We start from the raw sequence: 22,266 nt of genomic DNA, 5'->3' as shown, positions 1-22,266 counted from the left end.
TCAGGAGGCTTCCTCGGTGCCACCCTTTTGAGGTTATCTGGGAAGAGACCCCGGGGAAGACCCAGAACTCAATGGAGGGACTATACTGTATATATCCCGTCCAGCTGGGGAACACCTTGGGAACCCCCAGAATGAGCTGGAGGGCGTCATCGAGGACGGGGATTTTTTTGGTTTCTCTCCTGGGCCTGTTACCCCTGTAAACCATCTCAAATAAGCAGAAAACAGGGGGTGAATGCATAAATTATAAAATCTTCACTGAGGTTTTTTGCTTTAATGTGAATTGTTTCAATTCAAAATTATTTGAGTTGCCTTGTGTCTTCAGCTCCACCCCCAGTTCATTGATAGTATATCCAAATCCATCCTTTTCGGAGAAACATTCTCATTCCTGAATATGCTATTAAGAGCATCCTCCTCACATGACTTAGATTTTCGCTCCACTGCCCCATATTGCACAACTGACTACCTTAGTATAGAGGGAATAAGTACAACAAACACAGTTGCACTTATTTCCCAAAAATATTGCTTTCAAGTATTTTCAAGAACAATATATCCCCTTCAACAGAAACAAAATGTGTTTAAAGGATAGCCAACGATGCATGATGTCCACTTTAAATAACAGATGAGAAATTGCCTCCTAATGTAAAATGTGTACTTCAATATTTTAATAATCACATTAGTACGTAATTGTTACCTTATGTTCCCAATACACACTTATTTGTAAGGCTGCCGGACAGCTTACTTTTTTCCCCTATTCCGTCATGATTCATATGAACCATGCAGATTGTTACTGAAGGAAAATTGGCCAGTCCTGTCAAACTGACTAAAACAGCAGGCGTTGCTCAGCGTTTCCAGTAAAACGTACCGGTGACGTAAATTGAGCAATCGTGGCGGCAATGTTCTCGGTGCCGCTGTCAACATTGTTGGCTGTGGCTCCGTGCTGCTCTGCTCTTTGGCAGGGTGGAGGTGGAAGCCACGGGTGCTGTTTCTCATTTTTGGTACACATATGGCGACACAGCAGAGAGGGGAATATGGAGACCGAGAGGTCAGCAGCAAAAGCAGAAAGCACAGACGTGTCTCACAAAGAACAATGTGGATGACTCATTCTTTTGTTATTTTAGGGAGGCGGGGAGGTTTTTAAGTTCAGGAGTTTTTCCTAGGAATTTTGTTCTAATGTAAGAATTAAAGTAATAATGTTTAGTTGGAATCTAATGTTGGAATCAGTACTGCACAATGGGGATGAAAGACCAAAAACACACGACATTTTCCTAAACGAATCCCTCATAATGTTATCAGAGACTCAGTTCATATGTAGGCAGACAGCTGCTGAATTTAAAGCCAAAACCCAACCCTTAATTACTTGGTTCATGTGACCAAGTATAATTAACAAAACAGACTCATCAGAAGTTTCAATATTACATTTTATATTTGTATAAAATTGCTTATTGTATTTTTTGGGTAGAGAGTGAGCTTAAAACAACAAAGGTGGGATGGCAGTTTATCAACATGCACTTGTGTACATTTAACAAAGAAATCTAAATGTTTAGATTTTTTTATATATATATATATGTTACTCCCACAAAGCTTAAGTACAGATCAGAGTATACATTTGATCTGTATAATGTATACTAAAAAGGCACAATTCCATACAACTCACTAAAAGAGCTCTGAAATAATTAGGAAATCATCTCTGACGGAGTTTGGCGCCTTTTTACTTGTACTGCTTACTGAATCTGAAGGGGTTCCTCAAAGATCTTTTTTTTTCTTTCCCTCTCTTTGTTAATGAGGTAAGACTGAGAGTGAATGTAGTGAAAACACAGTTACATGCTACTGGCACAGTAATTTATGTCAAAGCTACCTCTTTAAATGCATTTGGGGAACGTTTGCAGTAGGCTTTTTGGTCTTTCAGCAATCTCCACTAAAGCTGAAATTGGCCTCGACTTCAGACACTATACGTTTGTCTTTTCCAAATCCCCACCTTAACATATTTGGTCCTTTTACTGTAACTTAAAATCATAAGTGTATAGAAGATATGAATTTTCTCTTCCTGACAGATTACAGTGATATGTACTTCTCTGTTCTCCATTGTTAGCTCAGTTTTTGCTGCAGAGAAAAAATGTCTGCATTAGTCTAAATCTCAGCATCTCTTGAACAACTGATTGATTTTTGCATGCGGCAGAATAAAATCCTTTAGTTTGTTTTGCTTTGACTCTGTAGTTGACCCAAACCCACAACCCACCCACCACGAATGTTCCCAAAACTTTTGAATTTTTCAATCGGGCTATAGATCCTTTTTCTCAGACATCTGACAGCATAGAAGTTATTCATATTAAACGATTTAACTATTAAACAACTTAATGAGCACCCCAGTATTCTAATGCAAATCACTTACAAAAGCATTCACCTCCCTTGAAATTGTTGATGTTTTGATGCCTCGTAACCTGGAATTAAAATGGATTGAGAGTTTGCAGCATTTAATTTACAGAACATGCCAACAACATTTGAAGATGCATTCTTGTTTATTGGGAAGCAAACAACAAATATAGCAAAATAAGTTCAGTACTTTGTAGCGCCAACCCCTGAGGTCATTCCAGCACCGAGTGGCTTTTGCTCGTTCCTCAAAGCTGAATTGCTAAAGCTCCTTCATGTTGGATGGTTTTGTGAACAGTGATCTTCAAGTCAAACTACAGATTCTGAAATGAACTGAACTGTGGTCTGGACTTTGACTAGGCCTCTCCAGCACATTTAAATGTTTCACCTTAAACCACTCGATGGTTGCTTTAGCAGTATAATGAATCTTTGTTCCAGTCTCAAATCACAGGCAGACTGAGAGGTTTTACTCAAGAATATCCCCGTATTCAGCACCGTTATCTTTCCTTCAACTTGACCCAGTTTCTCAGTCCCTGCTGCAGAAAAAGATCCCCACAACATGATGCTGCCACCACCATGTTTCTCTGTAGGGATGGTGTTCTCGGGGGGGATGGGATGTGTGTTGGGACAATGTTTCCCTTGGTGGCTGAAAAGGTCATTTTAGTGTCATCTGACCAGAGAACCTTCCTCCAAACATTTGGGAAGTTGCCCACATTCATTTTGGCAAACTCAAAATCTGCTTTATCTTATTTAACACTAAATAATGCCTTTTTTCTGGCCACTCTTCCATAAAGCCCAGCTCTATGCAGTGTGCAGCTTATTGTGGTCCTTTGAACTAATGCTCCAGTCTCTGCTGCTGAGCTCTGCAGCTTTTTCAGGGATACCTTTGGTCTCTGTGTTGCCTCTCTGATTACTGCCCTCCTGGTCTGTGAGTTCTGGTAAGTGATCCTCTTTTGGCAGGTTTTTGTTGTTGTACCATGTGCTTTCCATTTGAAGATGATGGACTTGATGGTGCTCCAGGACACTAAGATTGCACACAGGTGGGCTTTATTTCAATAATTCTGGGACTTTTGAAGGTAAGTCGTTGCACAAGACCTTTTCAGGGGCGCAAAGGGAGTGAATACATATGGACATTTTTGATCTTCTTTTTTATGAATATATTTCTCATTTACTTCACCAACATAGACTTTTCTGTGCAGATCCATGACATAAAATAGGACTGAAAAAACCTGTAAATTACAGGTTGGAATGAAACAAAATCAGTAAAAAACCAAGGGGGTGGTAAAGACTTTTGCAAGGCCCTGTACATGTCTTGGACTGGTCTGATTAAAGTTGAGAACTCCACAGGATCCATCACTTTGAAGATCATACTATATTCAAAGAAGCCAGAAGTAAACTGTAGACTACTTCTACAGCTTCAAAGTGGAGAGAAAAATGCATTAATAATCACCAGCCGGTGATTAGTCCTGCACCGTCGTGTGCATTTTGCAAAGACATGGCATTATTTCAACAACCCTTCCACATACGCAATAAGCCCTGAAAAGCACGCATATTCTAGGCGTTAATCAGTACCCATTGTTTTGGGCTGTTTAATGGTTGTTGATTTAAAAGGCTCATTTAAATCTGTTTCTGATTAGCAATGATGTCACACTGATGAAGTGTTAATAATCTCCTGTTCACATCCTGTCCACTCATGATTCATCTCCTGACTGCATAGCGGGACTTCCTGCTCACAAGTTTCTAGCTAATGCTCATTAAAATTTCTACGTCAGGGTGAAGACGTGTGAGTTGGGATCAGCAGATGGGGGAATATCACCCCTGTTTGGGCTCGCACCTTCCTACCAAACGTTCACACCGAGACAATTTGCTGTGCCTCGCAGCATAGTGGAGGAAATGAGGGTGGAAGGCTATGGTGTGAGACGGAGGGGCTGGGAAATGGGGTAAATTGTGCTTGTTTTGAGCGAGCTGCTGGAATGACGTAAAAGAAGTGAGGCGTGCGTGTGGATGTGAGTGCAGGATGCTGCGTCTCTTCCCCGCTGATGCCTTGCAGCACTCATCTGTAACCACTAGGTAGAGCTCCTTCACCTCCACGTTGCAGCATCATAAGGGTGAGTCAAGGAGTTTGGGCACCATCATCACATGCACGGCTACACGGCATCATGCTGTCACGATGCTCCGGCTCACGCAAACGCTTTGCGGTTCAATTAAATGTTGGATGGCGTTGAAGTGTTTCACTGAGTTGGATGGCCATGTCATCAGTACGTGCATATCTGTTTATGTGTGTATATATATAGATATATATAAGATGTGTAAAGGCAAGTGTCCGTGATCACCGGGCAGCAAACCCCACACTGGTGAAGTGGTTCCAAGAGATACCTGGAGAAACATCAGACATCTCACTCCAGAAGAGCACAGTCCCAGGAACAGCTAAGACACTACGAAGGAATGATTTATATGAGGACTTTGTGCAAGCAGTCACTGTAAAACACTGCTAAATTATTTGAAAACAAAGACAAAATGGTTTTAGAGTAGAGATTTGAACTGTAATTGTGGTTATTAGTGAGGTTAGCTTCATTAACTGTAAACATTGGTTTCTACGTGCATTCCCTAGAAAAGGTAGATGTTAATCGTCACTGTAACATTTTCAACAGGCTGCTTCCATTTCCAAATCCACCGTTTTCAACAACAGTTTTATGTTGAAAGCTTAAAAGCTTAAAACCGAGAAACTTTACTCCATCTGTTTGAAAGGTCTGAGTCTCTCTCACGACAGATAACTCTCAACATGTCAGAGAAATTTTAGTTTTCCTTTAAATAGCCTCTCAGTAGTGTAGTGTGGCAATAATTTTGGCAAGAAAATCTGTCTCTTTAGTCTGAAACCTAACATGAATACAAAAATAAAGGCTGCGTCTGAAATTATCTAAATATAGCTCCTATAGTTCCCGCTGCTGTTCCTTGACCCTTCATGAGGTCAACAGTAGGAAATCTATTGTGGATAGGAAACAAGCTTGCTATCTGCTGTGCCAATTTCGAGCTAACTCATACGCCTTTGTGTCGACCGAAACTCACTTCGATGATTTTAGTCAAACCCGGGTCTACAGCATTCCGAGAATAAATTATTATGTGCATGCTCTCTGGACATTTTCAACAATTACCATGAGGTGGGGTGTGCTTATACGTCATGCCATGCAAAGGATTGTGGGGTTCCTTATAGCTCCTTGGGGCCTGTAATGGATATTGGAATGTTCCTATGCTACGTTAGCTGCGAGAGGAAGCAAGCAGGCTCCTTTTCTTACCTCCTTCCTCACTGACTGCACTGTTTGAACAGCACTTATCACGGTTATGGCTGACACACATCCACTTTGGCTGAAGAGTCCTTCCCAATTAGATCCTTTCGGACGGAGCCGTAGAGGAGTGTTAATGTGTCTTTCAGCTTCCATGTGACTTCATGCTGGTCCCTAATTGGTTACACACTTACCATGACCAATCAACACTTTTTGTGTCATTCTTTCTCCAATCAGATTAATTCAGAATACATGTCAATCAAAGTCACACCCTGGCAGCTTATATGGACAGCTGCGAATGTCAAAGATGGAAGAGTCAGACCAAGGCTGCATCCAAACCCGTCTTTTGGTTGAGGACTCTTTAGCCAAAGTGGAAGTGTGTCAGTGGTCGCCATGATATGTGTTGCCTGTATAGTGCAGTGAGTAGAGAAGGAGGTAGGAAAAGGAGTCTCTATGCTTCCTCTCACAGCTCCTTTAACATAAGAACCTCATAATGTCCTTTATCGGCACTATGGAGTTATGAGGAATCCTACAATCCTTTGCGTGACATGACATATAAGCAGAGCCCAACTCACGGAAATGAATGAAAATGTCCAGAGAGAAGAGAGCGAGCACTTTGTAGTTCCTTTTGCGAAGGCTGTAGGCACGGATTTGACTCACATCCTCAATGTGCGTTTCATTCATGTAATGACGTCGGAGTTAAAGGCTGTCTGAAATCTGCACAGCAGTCAGAAGCTTGATGAAGCTTGACTCCATGATAGAGTTTTTACTGTTGACCTCATGGAAGATCAAGAAACAGGAGCTGTAATTAAAACATTTCGGATGCAGCCTAAATCAAGAAGACTGGAGAAAATGCTGCATTAAAAGAAAATTCAGTCATTTATTTACAAAATAATTTCACAAAGCTTTTGTTGGAGGAATGAAAGCAGGTAAAGGACCTTGGACAAGACTGACCGCACTTAAAAATCCAGCGGCAAGTGACCATGGTCAGATTTATGTTTGAGTAGAGTTTGTTTCTGTGGTAATCTCCTAATTCTAGTGCGCCCCTGGCTAATTTTTTAATTACCATCCATAATCGGTGGCTACTATTATTTTCCACTGCTGCCTTAACTCTCTTGGCCATGGAGTTCACGAGAAATTCACAGGTTGCCACTACAATCCTCTCCCACTCCTCCATCACGACATCATGGAGCTGTTGGGTGTTAGAGACCTTGTGCTCCTCCACCTTCCATTCCAGGTTGCCCCACAGATGTTCAATGGGGTTTAGGTCTGAAGAATTTCTTTGAAGGTCCAACACCTGTACCCCTTAGTTTCTTTTAGCAAAGTGGTGGTTGTCTTGGAAGTGTGTTTACAGTCGTTATCATGTTGTAATGAGCTCCTTACAGCCACCAGTACTCATGCATCACCAAACCATGACACTCCCACCACCATGCTTCATTGTAGACAAGACACTCTTGTATTTGTAATCCTTACCTGGTTGTCCCACACACCCTCGACACCATCAGAGCCAAATAAGTTTATCTTGTTCTCCTCAGACACAGGACATGTTTCCCACAATTCCTGTCCTTGCTCTGCTTGTTTTCAGCAAACTGTTTGCAGGCTTTCCTGTGCATCATCTTTAGAAGAGCCTTCCCTATGAGACGACAGCCCTGCAGACCGATTAGATGTGGTGTGTGGTGTATGGTCTGTGCACTGACATGCTGACACCCTACACGTTGAACCTCTGCAGGAAGGCAGGCAGAACTCAGCTCTATTTACAAAACACAACCTCTTGATATGACGCCAAACCTTTGATGGACCATGGCAAGGCCTGCTCTGAGTGGAACCGGCCCGGTTAAACAGCTGTGCGGGTACTGCCGCACCGTGCTGCTGCTCAGTTTCAGGGTAGTGGCAATCTTCTTATAGCCTTGGCCATCTTTATGTTGAATAACATTTTATTTTTTTCAAATCCTTAAACAGTTCTTTGCCATGTTGAACTTCCAGTGATCTGTATGGGGTAGTGTGAGGGCGAGAATACCAAACTTAACACGTCTGCTTTCCATTCACACCCCAGATGTTTTCACACTATGGAGTCACACAACACCGTGGAGGGAAAACGGCTAATTGGGCGCAATTTTGACATTTTCTCTTAGGTGTGTACTCACTTTTGTTGCCAACGGTTTGACATTATTGGCTGTGTGTTATTCTAAGGGAACATCAAAATGTACACTGCTGTACAGGTTGTACATTGATTACTTTACATTGCATCAATATGTCATATCTTCAGTATTGTCCCATGAAAATATACAATATATTTACAAAAATGTGAAGGGTGTAGTTACTTTTCAGGTACTGTACCACTCCAGACTTCCTATGTTTTACACCTTGTGCCGCTGTTATGTAACCAGGGAGTAGCTTTAATAATTCAACAGCATCTATTCCGTCCCTTGTTTTTCTTTTTCGCCCGCACATTTTGGTCTACACTACAATGACCTGCAGCACTGACTCACAGGCACTCACAACCGCCCAAAACACACACATAAACACTCGTAGCACCACCCACAGGTGGCTAATGTCACGCGAGCTCACTCCTACAAACACACCAGCTGACGTCAACGACCCGCACACAGAAAAAGCACAACTTTTATTTTTTCGTTCTCCTTTGATGTCTCAAGTTTATTTGGCAAATATTTCTCAACTTTTTTTTATTTTGCAGATTTTTTTTTTCTTTCTCTTCTCATGTATTTACAATATTAAAAAATAAATCTTTCTCTTCGAAGTTTTACATTCGACATTTACAAGTGCAATGTGTAACATGTCCATCTTATAAAGTGCATTTGTACTTTTGTATCAATTGTGTCACAACACAAACTTCAGAGAAATGAAAAAAAAATACAATAGAAATTATAATTATATTAAAAAAAACATGATTCACATATGCTATATCAGGTCTCTGACATCACAGTATCATTACCCAATAGTAAAGAGAGATGCTTGGGCATACGCTGTGCCTCTCACCCAAACCTACAACATTGATGCATAAAACAATGTTTTTCTATGAAGGCCATATTTGGTCTGATAGAAAATTAGCTCTGTAATGTTTTTTCCCCCCATTTTTCTATTAACAATGTCAGCTTGCCTAAAGTGTGCCCCAAATCATGGGTTGCAGATGGTTTATTTGCAGTAGGCACTCGCCCCTGACCCTGCTTATTAAAAACTGTACCGTAAATGCTTGTGCTCATGAAAAAAATGTAGGCTCAATAAAGGGACATGGACAGAGAAATATATAGTCATGACTCAATTCTTGAGGGAAAAAAACAGGATGGTAAAAAGGCAGGGAGACCATGAAACTTTACAGAAGGGAATGACAGCCTCTTTTCTGTGTTGAGGAAAGGCTTATTTGCTTAATTCCTTCCCCTCCTTTTTTATTTTTCTGCTGCTTCTTTTTTTTTTCTCTATGGAAGAAACTATTTTTAGAATACACCTGACAGGCGGAAGCAAGCAAAATGTGAGGCAAGTCGAAGGAATGCAAAAAAGGAGGTAAAGGATGGAAATTGTAAGAAAAAAGGGAAGAGAAAAGGGTGGGATTTTTGTTGAAACAATGAAGTTAAGAGCAGAGAAGGATGTTTGTTCTGGACGGCAATGAGGAAAAACAGAGGGGAAGAAGCGGATGTGGGGAGGGTGGAAAAGTGAGGGGAGGAGATGGGGATGTCTTTGAAACGACCTGCTTCCTCAGACACGACTCAGACAAAATGACGTCACTTGGAACCTGACTGTGACGTACTTTGGCTCTGTCTCCCTGCCTCGCTGTCAGTGCAAGTCTTTTTATGGACAAAAATGCTCACATTACTGCATGTTGTGCAAGAAAGTAAGAGTCACAGCAAAACAACCTATAGTGCTGTAAAAAAGTTTTTGTCCCTTTACAGATTTGTACTTTTTCTTGTCTGTCACCACCTAATGTGTCTAATCATCAAATAAGTGCAATTTTGTGCTATTGGTATTATGAGTCAAACTGGGGAGTTGTTCTTGAGGATTTTCTGCAATACAGAAAGCCGTCCAGGTCCTATAGCAGCAAAACAGCCCCAGATCTTCATGCTACCATCACCATGTTTGGCTGTGGGAATGATATTCTTGCTAAAAAATGCGCTGTTAGTTTTACAAAAAATGTAACGGGAGGCACGTATTTCAGAAAGTTTTACGTTCGTCTCATAAGTCCACAGAAAAAATTCCAAATTTGCATTGTTTTTGCAGACAAATGTGACACGGTTGTTTGTTCTTTATGATCAGCATTGTTTTCTGCCTTGGAACTCACACATGGGTGCCATTTCTGTTCAGTCTCTGTCTTAATATTGACTCATCTGCACTATAGCTGCACAAGATATTGAATTGCAACTGCTATCGCAATATGACTATGTGTAATATCCTATGTCACATAGGACTGCTTGGACATAGTAATACTATATTTATGTTGTCATAAATTCATATTATAGATATGTATAACTTATCTGGACAGTTGGACAGGGTCTAACTCTCTAATGTTCACACCTGACAGTGACAGTTCTCTACTTCTCTACAGTTTGTAGTGTAATGAAGAGTCAGAAAAATATGGGTTAATCATAATCAGTATTGTCAGCTATTTTTAAAGCAGCAGAATTGCAATGACATATTTTTCTATTGCGTTGTCCTTACACTGACCTTAATGTAATCAAGTGGTCCCTACAGTGCTTTCTATATTTTTCTGGGCTCTGTTGTTGCCTCCAGGATGACTAATTTTAGAAGACCAGCTACACCTGGGAAGTTTCACCACGGTTTTAGGTTTATTACATTTGTGAATCACTGGAGTTTTAAAGCCTAAAAAATGACTTTGTAACCCTCTCTAGACTAATAGGCTTACTTTGTTTCTCATTTGTTAATGAAACTCTAGAGATTGAGGCTTAATGTGTTTTTTTAAGACGTTTTACTCCGATTTGTATTGTTAGACAAGTTCTATTGAAATGATTTTTGATTCGACTGGTCTGGCAGTAATCAGACCAGGGTGTAGCAACTGAAGTTGAGTGAAAAATGTGATTAATCACAATCAACTCATGATTTAGCAAGTGTGCTAATTATATTTTCACCTTGGTTCCAGTTGGTTTGGATAGCTTGAGTTTCCATTCATAAATAAGGCTATCATTTCAAAACAGGATTACATAGTCAAGCTATCTTTGAATGATATTGACATTTGATTAATTTTTTTCAAAATTAGAAGAAATGAAACCTGAAAACGGGCAAATACTACTTCACAGCACTGTAGTTTGGAAGGTTTTTATTCTGTTTGCTCAGTGTGATGATCAATCAGTACTTTTTAAGAATTACCCTTTTCCTCCTTTTATACCCTTTCTAGCTGCGGTGTTGAGATTTTGTTGTTGCTCTTTTTCAAAGATTCGCTCTCCAATGTTTTCAAATTCTCCAACGAGAATCGCCATTGAACAAAAATGTATGTACATGAACCAAAAATAAGACACTAGATAAGTCAACAAATATGGCACTTTTTCAGAATATTTACCCCCCCTCCCACCGAAAAAAACAAGCAATTTAAATAAAATAAGGAAACGGCTAACATTTATAAATAGGAATAACACAGAAGAAGAGGAGGAAGAAACGTTCACACACGCACACACAGCAGCGAACATACTCTATCTAGGAACTCATGCCCTGATGTTGAACATTACAAAAATATACATTTCTCTACAGTCTTGCATAAGAAAAGAATAACATACACTCACATGGACAGTTTCATTAAAAAAAGCAAAAACAATTAGTCAGGTGTAGCATCTGATAAAACCATTCAGCACGTCTTTTGTTTACAGTGAGAGTTGGTTGAGTTATGGTTCCTTACAACTGGCTATGATTCGCGGTGGAGAATGTTTAGGACAGCAAACACACACATACAAACACACACACATACACACAGTGAGTGGTCGCTTCACTCCCGTCCCCAGGAATGGTTGAGTTAGTGCCATATTCACAGATGAGTGTGTTTAACTGCTCCAAGAACCACTTGTAGGACGTGCCAGATGGGACCATAAACATCATTTTATAACAAAAAAAGAGCAAATGCTGCTCATACTGTCAGCTGATTCGCCACTTAGGCTGATAAATGCTGGAATTAACCTGTCAGGTTGCACATCAAACGCCTGGCTTGAGGTTTCTTTGTTTGGTTTTATGGTTTCCACCGGAATTGTGTCAATTCTTCATTTTGGACCTATTTTATCCAAGTGAAATCCTATATACTGTGGCTACACTGTCAGAGCAAATACCAGCCTGTTCTTCAAAAATGTAGATGAGTGGAACACTATAGACTTGTACTACACAATACAGCTTAAAAACAAATGTTTAAGTTGTTAAATTGGGACCAAAGCTGGAATATGAAGCCCAAAAAGTAGAACTCTAGCTTAAATCATTTGATCTACTTGTACATTTTATCCAGTATATTAGTTAATTTTGTTAAGGCCAAAGAAACATGGTTTTGTAAATTCATGGCTTGCGCTTTTATTGAGAGCAATTTTTCATGTAATTTCATTTTATTTTGGAACATGGACAGCTTTCAGATTTTTGTGAAATTGCCATCACTAAATAAATCTTGCCTTCCTTTTACAAATATTGTACTTCTATGATTTTGGAGTCCATTAGGAACAATATAGTTTATTTACATTTGAGACTGTTAGTTCAGCAGGTTTAAGAACGTCAGTTCAAAATGACGTAAAACAGTGTTGGATAGACTCATGTTGGGTTTTTGTATAATGAGAACAACATTATTTAAGTTTAAGACAAAACTGTTAGTTAGAGCCAAAAACTTTAAATTATAATTCTAACAATAAAAATCTGATAAAGGTATTGTAATATAACCTATTACACAAGTATATTTCAATTATATTGTTGGGGCAAGAATGACAAATACTTTTTAGAAAGTTGTTTCACTAATTCCTGCAGAACTGTTCTCCTTGATGTGTAAAAAATGTTGGTCTAATTCTATCAGTTAGCTGCAAAACTGGCCAACAGTAGCTAGCTACTACATTTTTCACCTCAAAAACAATCTTATCCATGTGGTAAAGATGCGTAGAACTTTTTACTTGTGTATGGATCACTGTTATACATAATCTCACTATATCACTTTAGTGGTTTAATGTGATATTAAGTTCAGGAAGATTAAAAAGCGATAACTTAAAGTTTCACACAAAAACTGAGCTATGCTAGGTTAGCATTAGCGTGTAGCTAGAGTCGATGTCAAACACCTGATATAGTCTCTTCATCCAGGTTTTAGAGGCCTAGTCTGAGATGATGAAAAAGCCATGTTTCAGAGGTGGGTTTAAGTCACTCAAACAGAGCTGTACTAGATTTAGGCAACTCTATGTGTCAAACACATTTAAATATCTGACAAAATCAGCTACCTTTTAGAGGCAGTAAAACCCTGGAAGGTTACTCACCGCCCTGTTTGTCCCATCTAACATTTCCAAACACAAGTGCCTAAATAAACCTTACACATAAATATGCCTACAAAGGAAATGCCTGCTTCCACTTTTTAATGTAAAATGGATTCAATTAACCTCAATGATTCAACTCCCCGCTTCCCAAAGAATCAAACTACATCCATCTCATGCTTCAAACCTCTGGATAATTGAATGTATTTCACCTAATTATTGATGCTAGTGTTAAACCATTAGGCAGTTCCATCAATACAGTGTCAGTACAAAAGAGAGAACAAAAGAGGTGGTCAAAGGTTTTTTGATTTGTTTTTTAACCTTGTATGATGATTGAGTTTTTATGTGTTTTAAAAACTCTTGAACTGACTACCAGCAGCTTAACATAGACAAATAACTATATTCTTATAAATCACATCTCCCAAAACGAAGTCCGGAAAAACACCCGTGGGTCTAGAACATTTTTTTTTTTTATTATTTGTTTAGCTGTATTTCCAGGCTGACCACTTCTTCTTTTTCTCTGCTTCTTGATTGTGGCTTTTGTACACAGCAAAATGCAGCTGGACTTTATTGCAAAGGAGATTTTGTTCCAAAAAAGGCCAAAAGCAAGGAAAGCCAAAAAAATAGGATACAAATAAATTGTCTTTAAAAAAAACATCTTTGACAGAAACTTGTGCAGCTGTTGTTTTGCTAACAACGGCTGCAAAAACAACTGATTGTATTTTTCCTGCCAAGAAATGTAGAAAATTCTTCTTTTTTTAAAGTTTTAATTTACAATATAGAAAATAATAATACTAACTGCTTCTCCTGTGCGCCATTTTTCAAGTTGTGATTTTTGCTTTCTTCTGCTGCAACATATTTGGTAGAAAGCACAAAATTTAAAGTAACTCCCTGTTGTAGCAAAAACAGCTCATTTTACTCTAAAGTAAAGTTTCTACAGCCCATATAGATTTTCCCAAAGCCAGCACACCTCCCACACATGTATATTAGCAGGATGCCAGTAGCTTAGTCATCGTAACGCTCTCTGAGGTTGGGCAGAGGAACACGAGAGCGAAAACTATCTATGCAGATCATTTAAATGCAGACAAAAGGTTGGAAATAATCACCTGTTAAGCTCATTCTCTGAACATCACCTCTCTGGTGCAAGGATGTTAATAACATTAACTGGATTTACCGTACATGATGCCTTTTCTATGGGAAATATACCTCTAACCCCGGTGGAAGGGGGTGTGTATGTGTGACTCATGGCTGTGTTAAAGTACATCTCGCCTGGCGTTTCTATTTCACGCCACGTCACCTCGCCTCTCTGGCTTCTCATTAACCCGTCGAGCCTTCAGAGGAGCTCCAGGGCAGAGCTGCACTGCTTCTTCAAGGCGGGGGGAGACCAATATCAGCTACTGCTGACGGTCTGCAAGCAGGGGAATTGAAATGGAAGTCATACAGCAGCAGAGACTAAAGCAATCTGAGCTATTTAAGTTTAGAGCTGCTTTGGATACACAGCGGTGTGGAGATGCTGATAAACGTAGGAGCCCCCTGAAGGCATGAACCAGTTGACCGAGATGTTTTCAAGTTACAGATTCAAAACCAATACAATTTCTCGGGAGCTGATGCTTGCAGTCCCGGTAGTTTTCTCTAGCCAACTGGGGCATTGAATAAAGCATTGCTTCCCATCCCCTTACTTCTGACTGTGCACTGCTGTTAAGCTTGAAGGAGGCCCTCACACATTTCCTTAATTTACATGAATGACAAATTTAGCTGTTTGGAAATATATACACTGTCCATTTAACCACAGACAGTCATTGTGTGGAGACTAAAGCTTTGCCTGTCAGTCTTATTAATGTGGCGCTGTTTAAAAACTGGTTTCAAAGCTACAAGTTGCATGTCATCTGACAACATGCACTGTGGAGCAGATTGTCCGACTAGCTAACCATTTAATACCAGCTTTTTATACATATATCACTCTACAAAGAGAGGATTCAAAAATATATAATTTCGAACGATAAGCACTTGAATATTTACTGTTCACATTTCAATTCAATTTCAATTCAATTTTATTTATATAGCGCCAATTTATGAAACATGTCACCTCAAGGCACTTGAGAAATTCAATCATATTATACAGATTGGTCAAAAATTTCATCTATAAGGGAACCCAGTTGATTGCATCAAAGTCCCGACAAGCAGCACTAGTGGGTGTTTTTTCTAGCTTTCTAAGTTTATGAGTCAAAATAATGAGAAATGTAATGGAGCGCATGGCTGAGACCCACAAGAAATGATTGTAGCTGATCCTTTTCGAATAAAGGTAAGTAACTGATGTCAGACATTTTTGTTTTAGTTTTTTGTGTAAATACATTAAAACCGTGGTATTTTCTCAAGGTTGGAATTTCATATCAGCTCATGACTAATCGTTTGTGCCTCAAAAAACAAAACAAAAAGAACATCCACAGTTTTTTTTTTTCTTCTCTCATGGGTAGAGTTTTTTTTATGCATGGCTCCATGAATGGCTTTTCCAAGCCAGATCTTCTGCTGATTTGACTTAATGCGATCACATTAATACCTCCAATCAAATGGGGATTGTCATTTAATTCCCGTTTCCCTATCCCCATCAAGATGGTGTAAATAACAGCATAGCCCCCCCCCCACACACACACACACACACACACACACACACACACACCACAGCCAAGAGCATTTCCCAGAGAAGCGGAACTCTGCAGTGGAGCTGTCCTTGGTACTGAATTCAGCTCTACTTTGTAGTCACAGCCCGATCGCAGCCTGAGAAGCCCATTTTTTCCTCAGACGGCAAACACGTTGGATGTCATGAAGCCGAGAACAACACATGCCAGGTCTAAATTTAGCAATCCTCCCTTAAATTTCCCCAGTTCAGAGAATGGTTGGACTTTTGAATTTCCTAAACATTTTAAGACAGTAGGCTGGGATGTTGGCTTTGGGTAAATTTAAAATTGGCTTAAAAGTGATGTGAAATATCAAAGCTGATTTTTGTTTCCCTCTTTTCAACAACCTAGTCTGCTTGTGATAAAGGGGACATGGCTGATTTAGAACAGTTTTCTAATAATTTATTGAAAGACAACTATAAATATAGCTCATTGAGAATGTTGAAAGTCATTCATTTTGTATATTTAGCTCATTGTATTTTTATCCACACAGCACTAGATTTCAAAGACATGAGTGAAGACACATACAGTATTTTAAGCATTCCTCCTGATTGCATAACCATCCAGAGCATCCTCTGGAGATGTAGTACAATTTTTTCCACTTAAGTTTAACCTTCACACATATGCTACTCATGAGAGGCCTCACTTCTCTCATCCCCAAAGAAAGAGAGAGTTTTAAAAGATACCTTCAATCACGATTTTGCAGTTGGTTTCCTGCTGCTGCCATCCTGCAGTTGGTTGTTCTCCAGGCTAAAAACAGGACATGGTCTTTATTAGCTCCTTCTTTTTTTGACCATGCCTCCTCTCAGTCATCTGTCAGTGCCTGTTCGACTTTGGCCAGCTCAGCATTGGTCATCAGCTTTCCAGCCCTGATATGATGGGGAGAGCCAAGCCTTCTTTTCTTTCTCATCCCAAGCTGTTGTTTCTTTTACACCGACACGTTGTTTTGCATCAGCCTAGACCCCAACTTTTCTTGCTACACGTCACTGGAAGTCCTGGGTCGTAGAGAGAGGTTGGATGGGACGCACCCACAGCAAGCCATCCACAGTGACTTCTGTATGTCCGGGTTCCGGAAAGCATAGATGACGGGATTGATCACAGAGCAGCACGTGGCTGGGAGGACTGTGGCGTAGGTGTATATCATGGGGTAGCTGGAGTCAGCCACGATGGAGTACATGGCGAATGGCAGCCAACACACCCCAAAGGCACACAGGATGGCCGACAACGTGGAGACCCCTTTGGTGGTGGAGATAGCCATGAACTGGTGTTGCACTGCAATCTGCTGGGCGTGGCGTAACGCGATTTTGCAGATCTGAAGATAGAGCTGCATCATCAGGGCAAAGACAAGAAGGAAGGTGACCGCGAGCGCCACTGCATTGTTTTTGGTGACCGGCCGGCAGATGCTGCACGTAGACGAGTCCTTCAGGCAGTTCCATCCGAGCGCCGGCAGCAGGCCCAGAGTGACACATGTCACCCAGATGAAAACCACCATCATGTAGGTGAAAGTGACCGTCCGCTCAGTATGGTAGGTCAGGGCATTATACAGAGACAGGTAGCGGTCGACCGTAATGGCAAGGATGTTAAAGACAGATGCTGAGAAGGCTGAGATGAGCAGTCCAACCGACAGCAACGTCACAGATTCCACCGAGTTGTCTATCAAATAGGTGAAGATAAAGTTTAAGATGAGGCCCAGACCGGCCAGGAGATCTGACACGGCTAGTGATCCAATAAGGATGAACATGGGAGCACGGAGCGTTGGTGTGTAGAACAGCACGGCGATGACCAAGGCGTTCTCGCAGGAGATGAATGTCCCTGTGACGCACAGTGCAATATCCCAAGGGCTGACCTCCTGCACAACGCCGGCAGTGGTCGCTGGCTGGAGGTCCGGAGTCAGAGTTCGCAGAAAGGGCTCTGAAGACGAATTGGAGGGGTCCTCGCTTACGCTCCAAGATGTCGAGGAGTCAAATTGGTCGAGTGGGAAGGAAGAGTTGAAGCCGTTACCACCGCCGCTGCTCATGGCTGTTGCGACGGCGGCCAGGGAGAGAACCATAGCTGGAGAAAAAGGAAGGAAGGAGGGATGTAGAAGAGCATTTAAGTTCAACGGTAAAAGAAAGGAAAATGATTGGGCAAAGCATTACCAGAGAGACAGAAAAGCAAAATAGATAAGTAAATAATAAAAATACCAACTAGAGAATGCAGCGAGTTTATCAAACGTGAAAATAATGGGATTTCCTCAATTGGCATGGTGTGAAGAAGATGAAGAATATAGGTAGTGGTGATGAAAAAAGGAAACAAAAAAGGAGAAAAACAAGTAAAGGTGTTATTAGCTGCATTATTATATGCACAGTAGGAGTGTAAGGAGACATTTTGCGAGGAGAGCATGTAATATTAAAACAGCAAGCTATTTCTTGTCAAGTGAACTTTGGCTTTAGAGGCTTTTTGCTATCTGTGTCTTCAAAAGAGGCAGAGGCTGCATGGGGGGTTGAAGTCAACCCACCCCTGTTACACCTATGAACTGTGAAGACATGTGGTTGTAGCCCCCTATTAGCTGACTTATGTAAAGGTTAGCTGGCTTCTTGACTTAAAGAAGTGATTCAGAGCCTATAGACGGTCTGTGCAACCAGCTATTGGGTCATTTAAGGTGACAACACACCAAGACCAGGAAGGATCTGTGGACTATGCAAATCATTTATTACCATTAACACACTTTGAACGGGTCACAATGCGTAGTGGGAGAACAGATCAGTGGTCTTCAGCGTAGTTGGTTCTGTTGTGGTGTCATTTTAAAATTGAACAAAACTGATAAGGCATTACATGCCATTGATGTGCTTAACTCTGTAGAACAGGAGACGTCAGGCATTAATTTTATGTTCAATGCTCTCTGTTTACCCTGCAGATTTTCACTTCAACCCTCATCTGGTTTGACCACACTGGCTAGATTTTTGAAAGTAGATCTGTGCTTTGGTTATCACTGCCTCGATTAAAGATTTATAATTTACCAGCAGTAGCTAAGAGAGGGTCTCGTGACAGACTTGTGTATTAAAGAGGCTTATGTCTAACAATCCTATTGTGAGAAAACAAGTAGTTCTTCAGATGTACTGAACAGCACATCGAATCGCCTCGTTACTTTTCAGTAACGAGGCGATACTGAAAAATAAACTTGCCTTGCCTTACTGAAGGAGCAGCGTCATAAGGAGGCTGCTCATCGTACTTCAGTGGCAGCACTTTGGATACTTGGCAGAAGCAGAAAATGATAAAAGATGAGAGGCTAAAGCTTTGTAAGCACTGCAAGATTACCACAGCTGGGTAACAATGTCAAGGCTAGCATCTGCTTTGTAACTTCATGTTGGTGTTCACCACCTCAACCCAAGAACTTTATTCATCCTCTAATATGGCGCGTTCTTGTAGGAAAAATGAGGGAACAAGGTAATTTCCCAGTTTTGATTATGCATCGGATCCTTTCTTGTTCAAATCTAAAATAGGCTGATCAAACCTGAATTTCACAACTCTGTACTGAACTGAGATTCTTTAAAACACAGTTTCAGATCTGTTAAACCTTTATTCTCTTTGGAGGAAGTAATACATTGTATTTTCATTGCTTTCTTAGACATGCTTTAAAACATGGAATACTCCACACTGATTAGTCGTGTGTGTGTGTGTGTGTGTGTGTGTGTGTGTGTGTGTGTGTGTGTGTGTGTTCGTGCGTGCTTGTGTTTGTGATCCACTTACTCCGTTTAGAAAAAAATAAATAAAATTGGGATTTTCCAATTGTCAAGAAATAAAGCTAAAATCTCATCTTGTGTCATTCTCGACAATCCGGTAACGTGTATCATCTCACCTCAACAGCAGGATGTATCGTTACACCCCTGATAAACACATAAACAAAACAGTCATCTCTCATCCACCCAAACATTCATTCATGAAAACAAGCATCCACTTGACCCTTCAGCACCCACGTTAACGTCCAGCTCCCACTCCCACTCCTGGCAGGTTTTTTTTGTTGTTTTTTTGTAACACCACCAAAGCAGCAGGTGTAGCCACTCTCTCACACTCGCACCCACTTACACTCAGGGCTGGAGGTATTCCTTCCATTTTGGCTTCAAGGCAACGTGACACATTGCAACACAATTAAATCCCGACTTTGCGCCATCTTACGCCTAAACGCGTCGCGGCCCTACCTGTCAAATGCAACGCAGAGTCCAAGGTTCTAGTTTTTCTTACAGTCCGAACCATCTTCACCTCGTTCTATTTTTAGAGCGTCTCCAAAAATGGTGCATGACGTCCCGGGGCACGGCGCAGCGCTGTAGCTGCTGTTCTATTCACCGGCGGCGTGGACGTGAGCGCGCAGAGATGTGTGTGCGCGTTTGCCCCCCCACCAAAAAAAAAAAAAAGGTTATAATTTCGGATTCCGATCCACATCACATGCTGCAGCTGCGCTAATTTTAGAGCACAGCCAGCGCGGATGCCGAGTTTCATTCATAAAAAAAAACGAGGTGGGAAAAAAAAAAATCCTCCCTCACACACCTCCCACCTCAACCCCGCCACCCCCTTTCCTCGCTAACTCAATTTCCTCCACACACACCCCCTACCCGCTCCTCTGTCATGAGCCTCCACGCACGCACGCACGCACGCACGCAAATCGCGCACGCGCCGACAACATCAACGACTGCAAAACGGCCAAGGGAAGGTCACCACCGCACGCCACGCAACTGTCCGCGGTGGCAGGTCCATTCCCTGCGGTAGCGGCGGGGCTAATTAGCATGCACTAAAACAACGTATAACGCCACTCTGCCGTCTCTATGTGTGTATGTGTGTGTGTGTGTGTGTGTGTGTGTGTGTGTGTGTGTGTGTGTGTGTGTGTGTGTGTGTGTGTGTGTGTGTGTGTATTTAGCGAGAGAAAGTAAGAAAAAAAGGGGGTACCTTATCTGTTTCACTCAGCTGCAGCAGTGCGGTCCCTGAGCCAGCGAGAGGGGGGCATGCAGGGAAAGAGGAGGAGGAGGAAGAGGAGGAGAAGGAGGCGGAAGGGGGTGCTGGAGAGAAAGTGGGAATAAAGGGGAAACCATGCCAGGGAGATGGAAAAGAAATGTACAAAAATTACCTGCTCCTCGTCTTTTTTCTCCTCTTTGAAGGAACCGGGATACCTCAGTCGCTCCTTTCTCCTCCTCTGAGTGACTGTTGTCTTCTTTCAGGGTTTCCCCCCTGTCTCTTTTTTTTTTTTTTTTTTTTTTTTTTTTGGTCCCCCCTCCTACCCCCAGTCAGCAGCGCGCGCTATATTCTTTGGTTGGCATGGTTATTAGCCTTCTCTCGGCAAGCTCCGTCCTCGCGCTGCACATCCTCGGCCCCTTATTGGACGCGCGTGTCATTCTCCTGGTCTGACGTCAGAAGTCTCCGCTGCTACAGTCACCGTCTGCATGCTCGGCGTGTGAATCACGGCGAGAGGGAGAGTGGACTCGCTCACCTCAAGCAAACACCTTTATTCATCTTCTAATAGGGCGCGCTGATTAACTCTTGTAGGAACAACTAAGGGAACAAACAGTGACTAATTACTCGAGTAAAAAAAAAAAAAGAAAAAAAAGGGAGAGCGAGTGAGAATATGTGGGGGCCGTGTTGTTATTTTCCCCAACATGTGTAAATTACACGACATACAGCAACAAACCAGACTTGCTTATGCAACATCGGAGCTTAATGGATGTCCCACTGCATTAACTCACGGGGGCGCACGGGCACTCGTCGCGGGCTGGTTCCACGTGTCACCGTGAGTGTAAGCAGTAGGGGGCCAAACCACCAGCTCCTATAACCACTGAGCTATATAATACACTGGAGTGCTAATCACCGTCTGTTTGAACGAGTCGCTTTGAAGCCACCAGCCGCCATATTGGTACTCCCTATTTTCCTCCAGTAACTAGGGAATATGTGCGCTACAGCATCGAATAACGAGGATTTTCTCATGTTCAGGGGGGGGGGGCTTAAGACTTTTAAAATGTCAAATGCCATATAGTTTTATGTTATGTTCTAAAAATATCAAGTACTGAGAAAGTCATGTGCTGAAATATTTTGCATTTTATTCATTTAAATATATATGTTTAACATTTATAAATATATAAATAAATATATACAAAAACATATATTTACATATGTGTATACATATATATACATATATACATATACACATACTTATATATACATATATATATATTTAATATGAATAACATGTAAAATATTTCAGCACCTAATTTCCTAGTAGTTGATAGTGTTAGTACATCCACTGACTGTAGAATTACCTGTAAAACGTTTTCACGAAGCCAGAAAACTGCTTGTTGTTGCAACCAAATCCTATGGGATTCTGTGAGAGTAGGGAGTAGCAAGATGGCGGCCAGTGACTTCAGTTTTGCGGCAAAATCAGCACTCCAGTGTATTATATAGCTCAGTGCCTATAACGTCATCAAGAAGGCTATTATGCATCCTATGTGGCCAGAGCTGACTCGAGATTTTATGGAGCCCCAA

General features: G+C 41.2%; 1 protein-coding gene across 3 annotated transcripts; it reads right to left on the bottom strand.

Annotated features, from left to right (window-relative positions):
- Positions 1–15,724: 15,724 nt before the first annotated feature.
- gpr185b (G protein-coupled receptor 185 b) lies at positions 15,725–21,175 on the bottom strand. 3 transcript variants are annotated; one of them, XM_036146267.1, is made up of 2 exons: positions 20,861–21,175; positions 15,725–17,814 (listed from the first exon to the last, which is right to left on the bottom strand). In XM_036146267.1, the coding sequence occupies exon 2, from the start codon at positions 17,810–17,812 to the stop codon at positions 16,739–16,741; it is 1,074 nt and encodes a 357-aa protein (XP_036002160.1). In that variant the 5' UTR covers positions 17,813–17,814; positions 20,861–21,175; the 3' UTR covers positions 15,725–16,738. The 3 variants fall into 3 exon arrangements, with proteins under 3 accessions (XP_036002160.1, XP_036002161.1, XP_036002159.1); XM_036146268.1 differs by lacking the exon at positions 20,861–21,175 and adding an exon at positions 20,683–20,842; XM_036146266.1 differs by lacking the exon at positions 20,861–21,175 and adding an exon at positions 19,941–20,299.
- Positions 21,176–22,266: the final 1,091 nt, after the last annotated feature.

The sequence above is a fragment of the Fundulus heteroclitus genome, chromosome 14 (assembly GCF_011125445.2).
Source record: "Fundulus heteroclitus isolate FHET01 chromosome 14, MU-UCD_Fhet_4.1, whole genome shotgun sequence".
Classification (NCBI taxonomy): domain Eukaryota; kingdom Metazoa; phylum Chordata; class Actinopteri; order Cyprinodontiformes; family Fundulidae; genus Fundulus; species Fundulus heteroclitus.
The sequence above is the reverse complement of the archived record's forward strand: the minus strand, read 5'-3'. Positions and strand labels throughout refer to the sequence as shown.

Bases quoted from the DNA above. Each gene is read 5' to 3' on its own strand.
- gpr185b (XM_036146266.1), bottom strand. From the start codon at position 19,995: ATGGTTCGGACTGTAAGAAAAACTAGAACCTTGGACTCTGCGTTGCAT. The intron at 17,815-19,940 runs GTAGGGCCGCGA...CTTTTTCTCCAG, and splicing joins CTCTGCGTTGCATTTGACAG to CTATGGTTCTCTCCCTGGCC.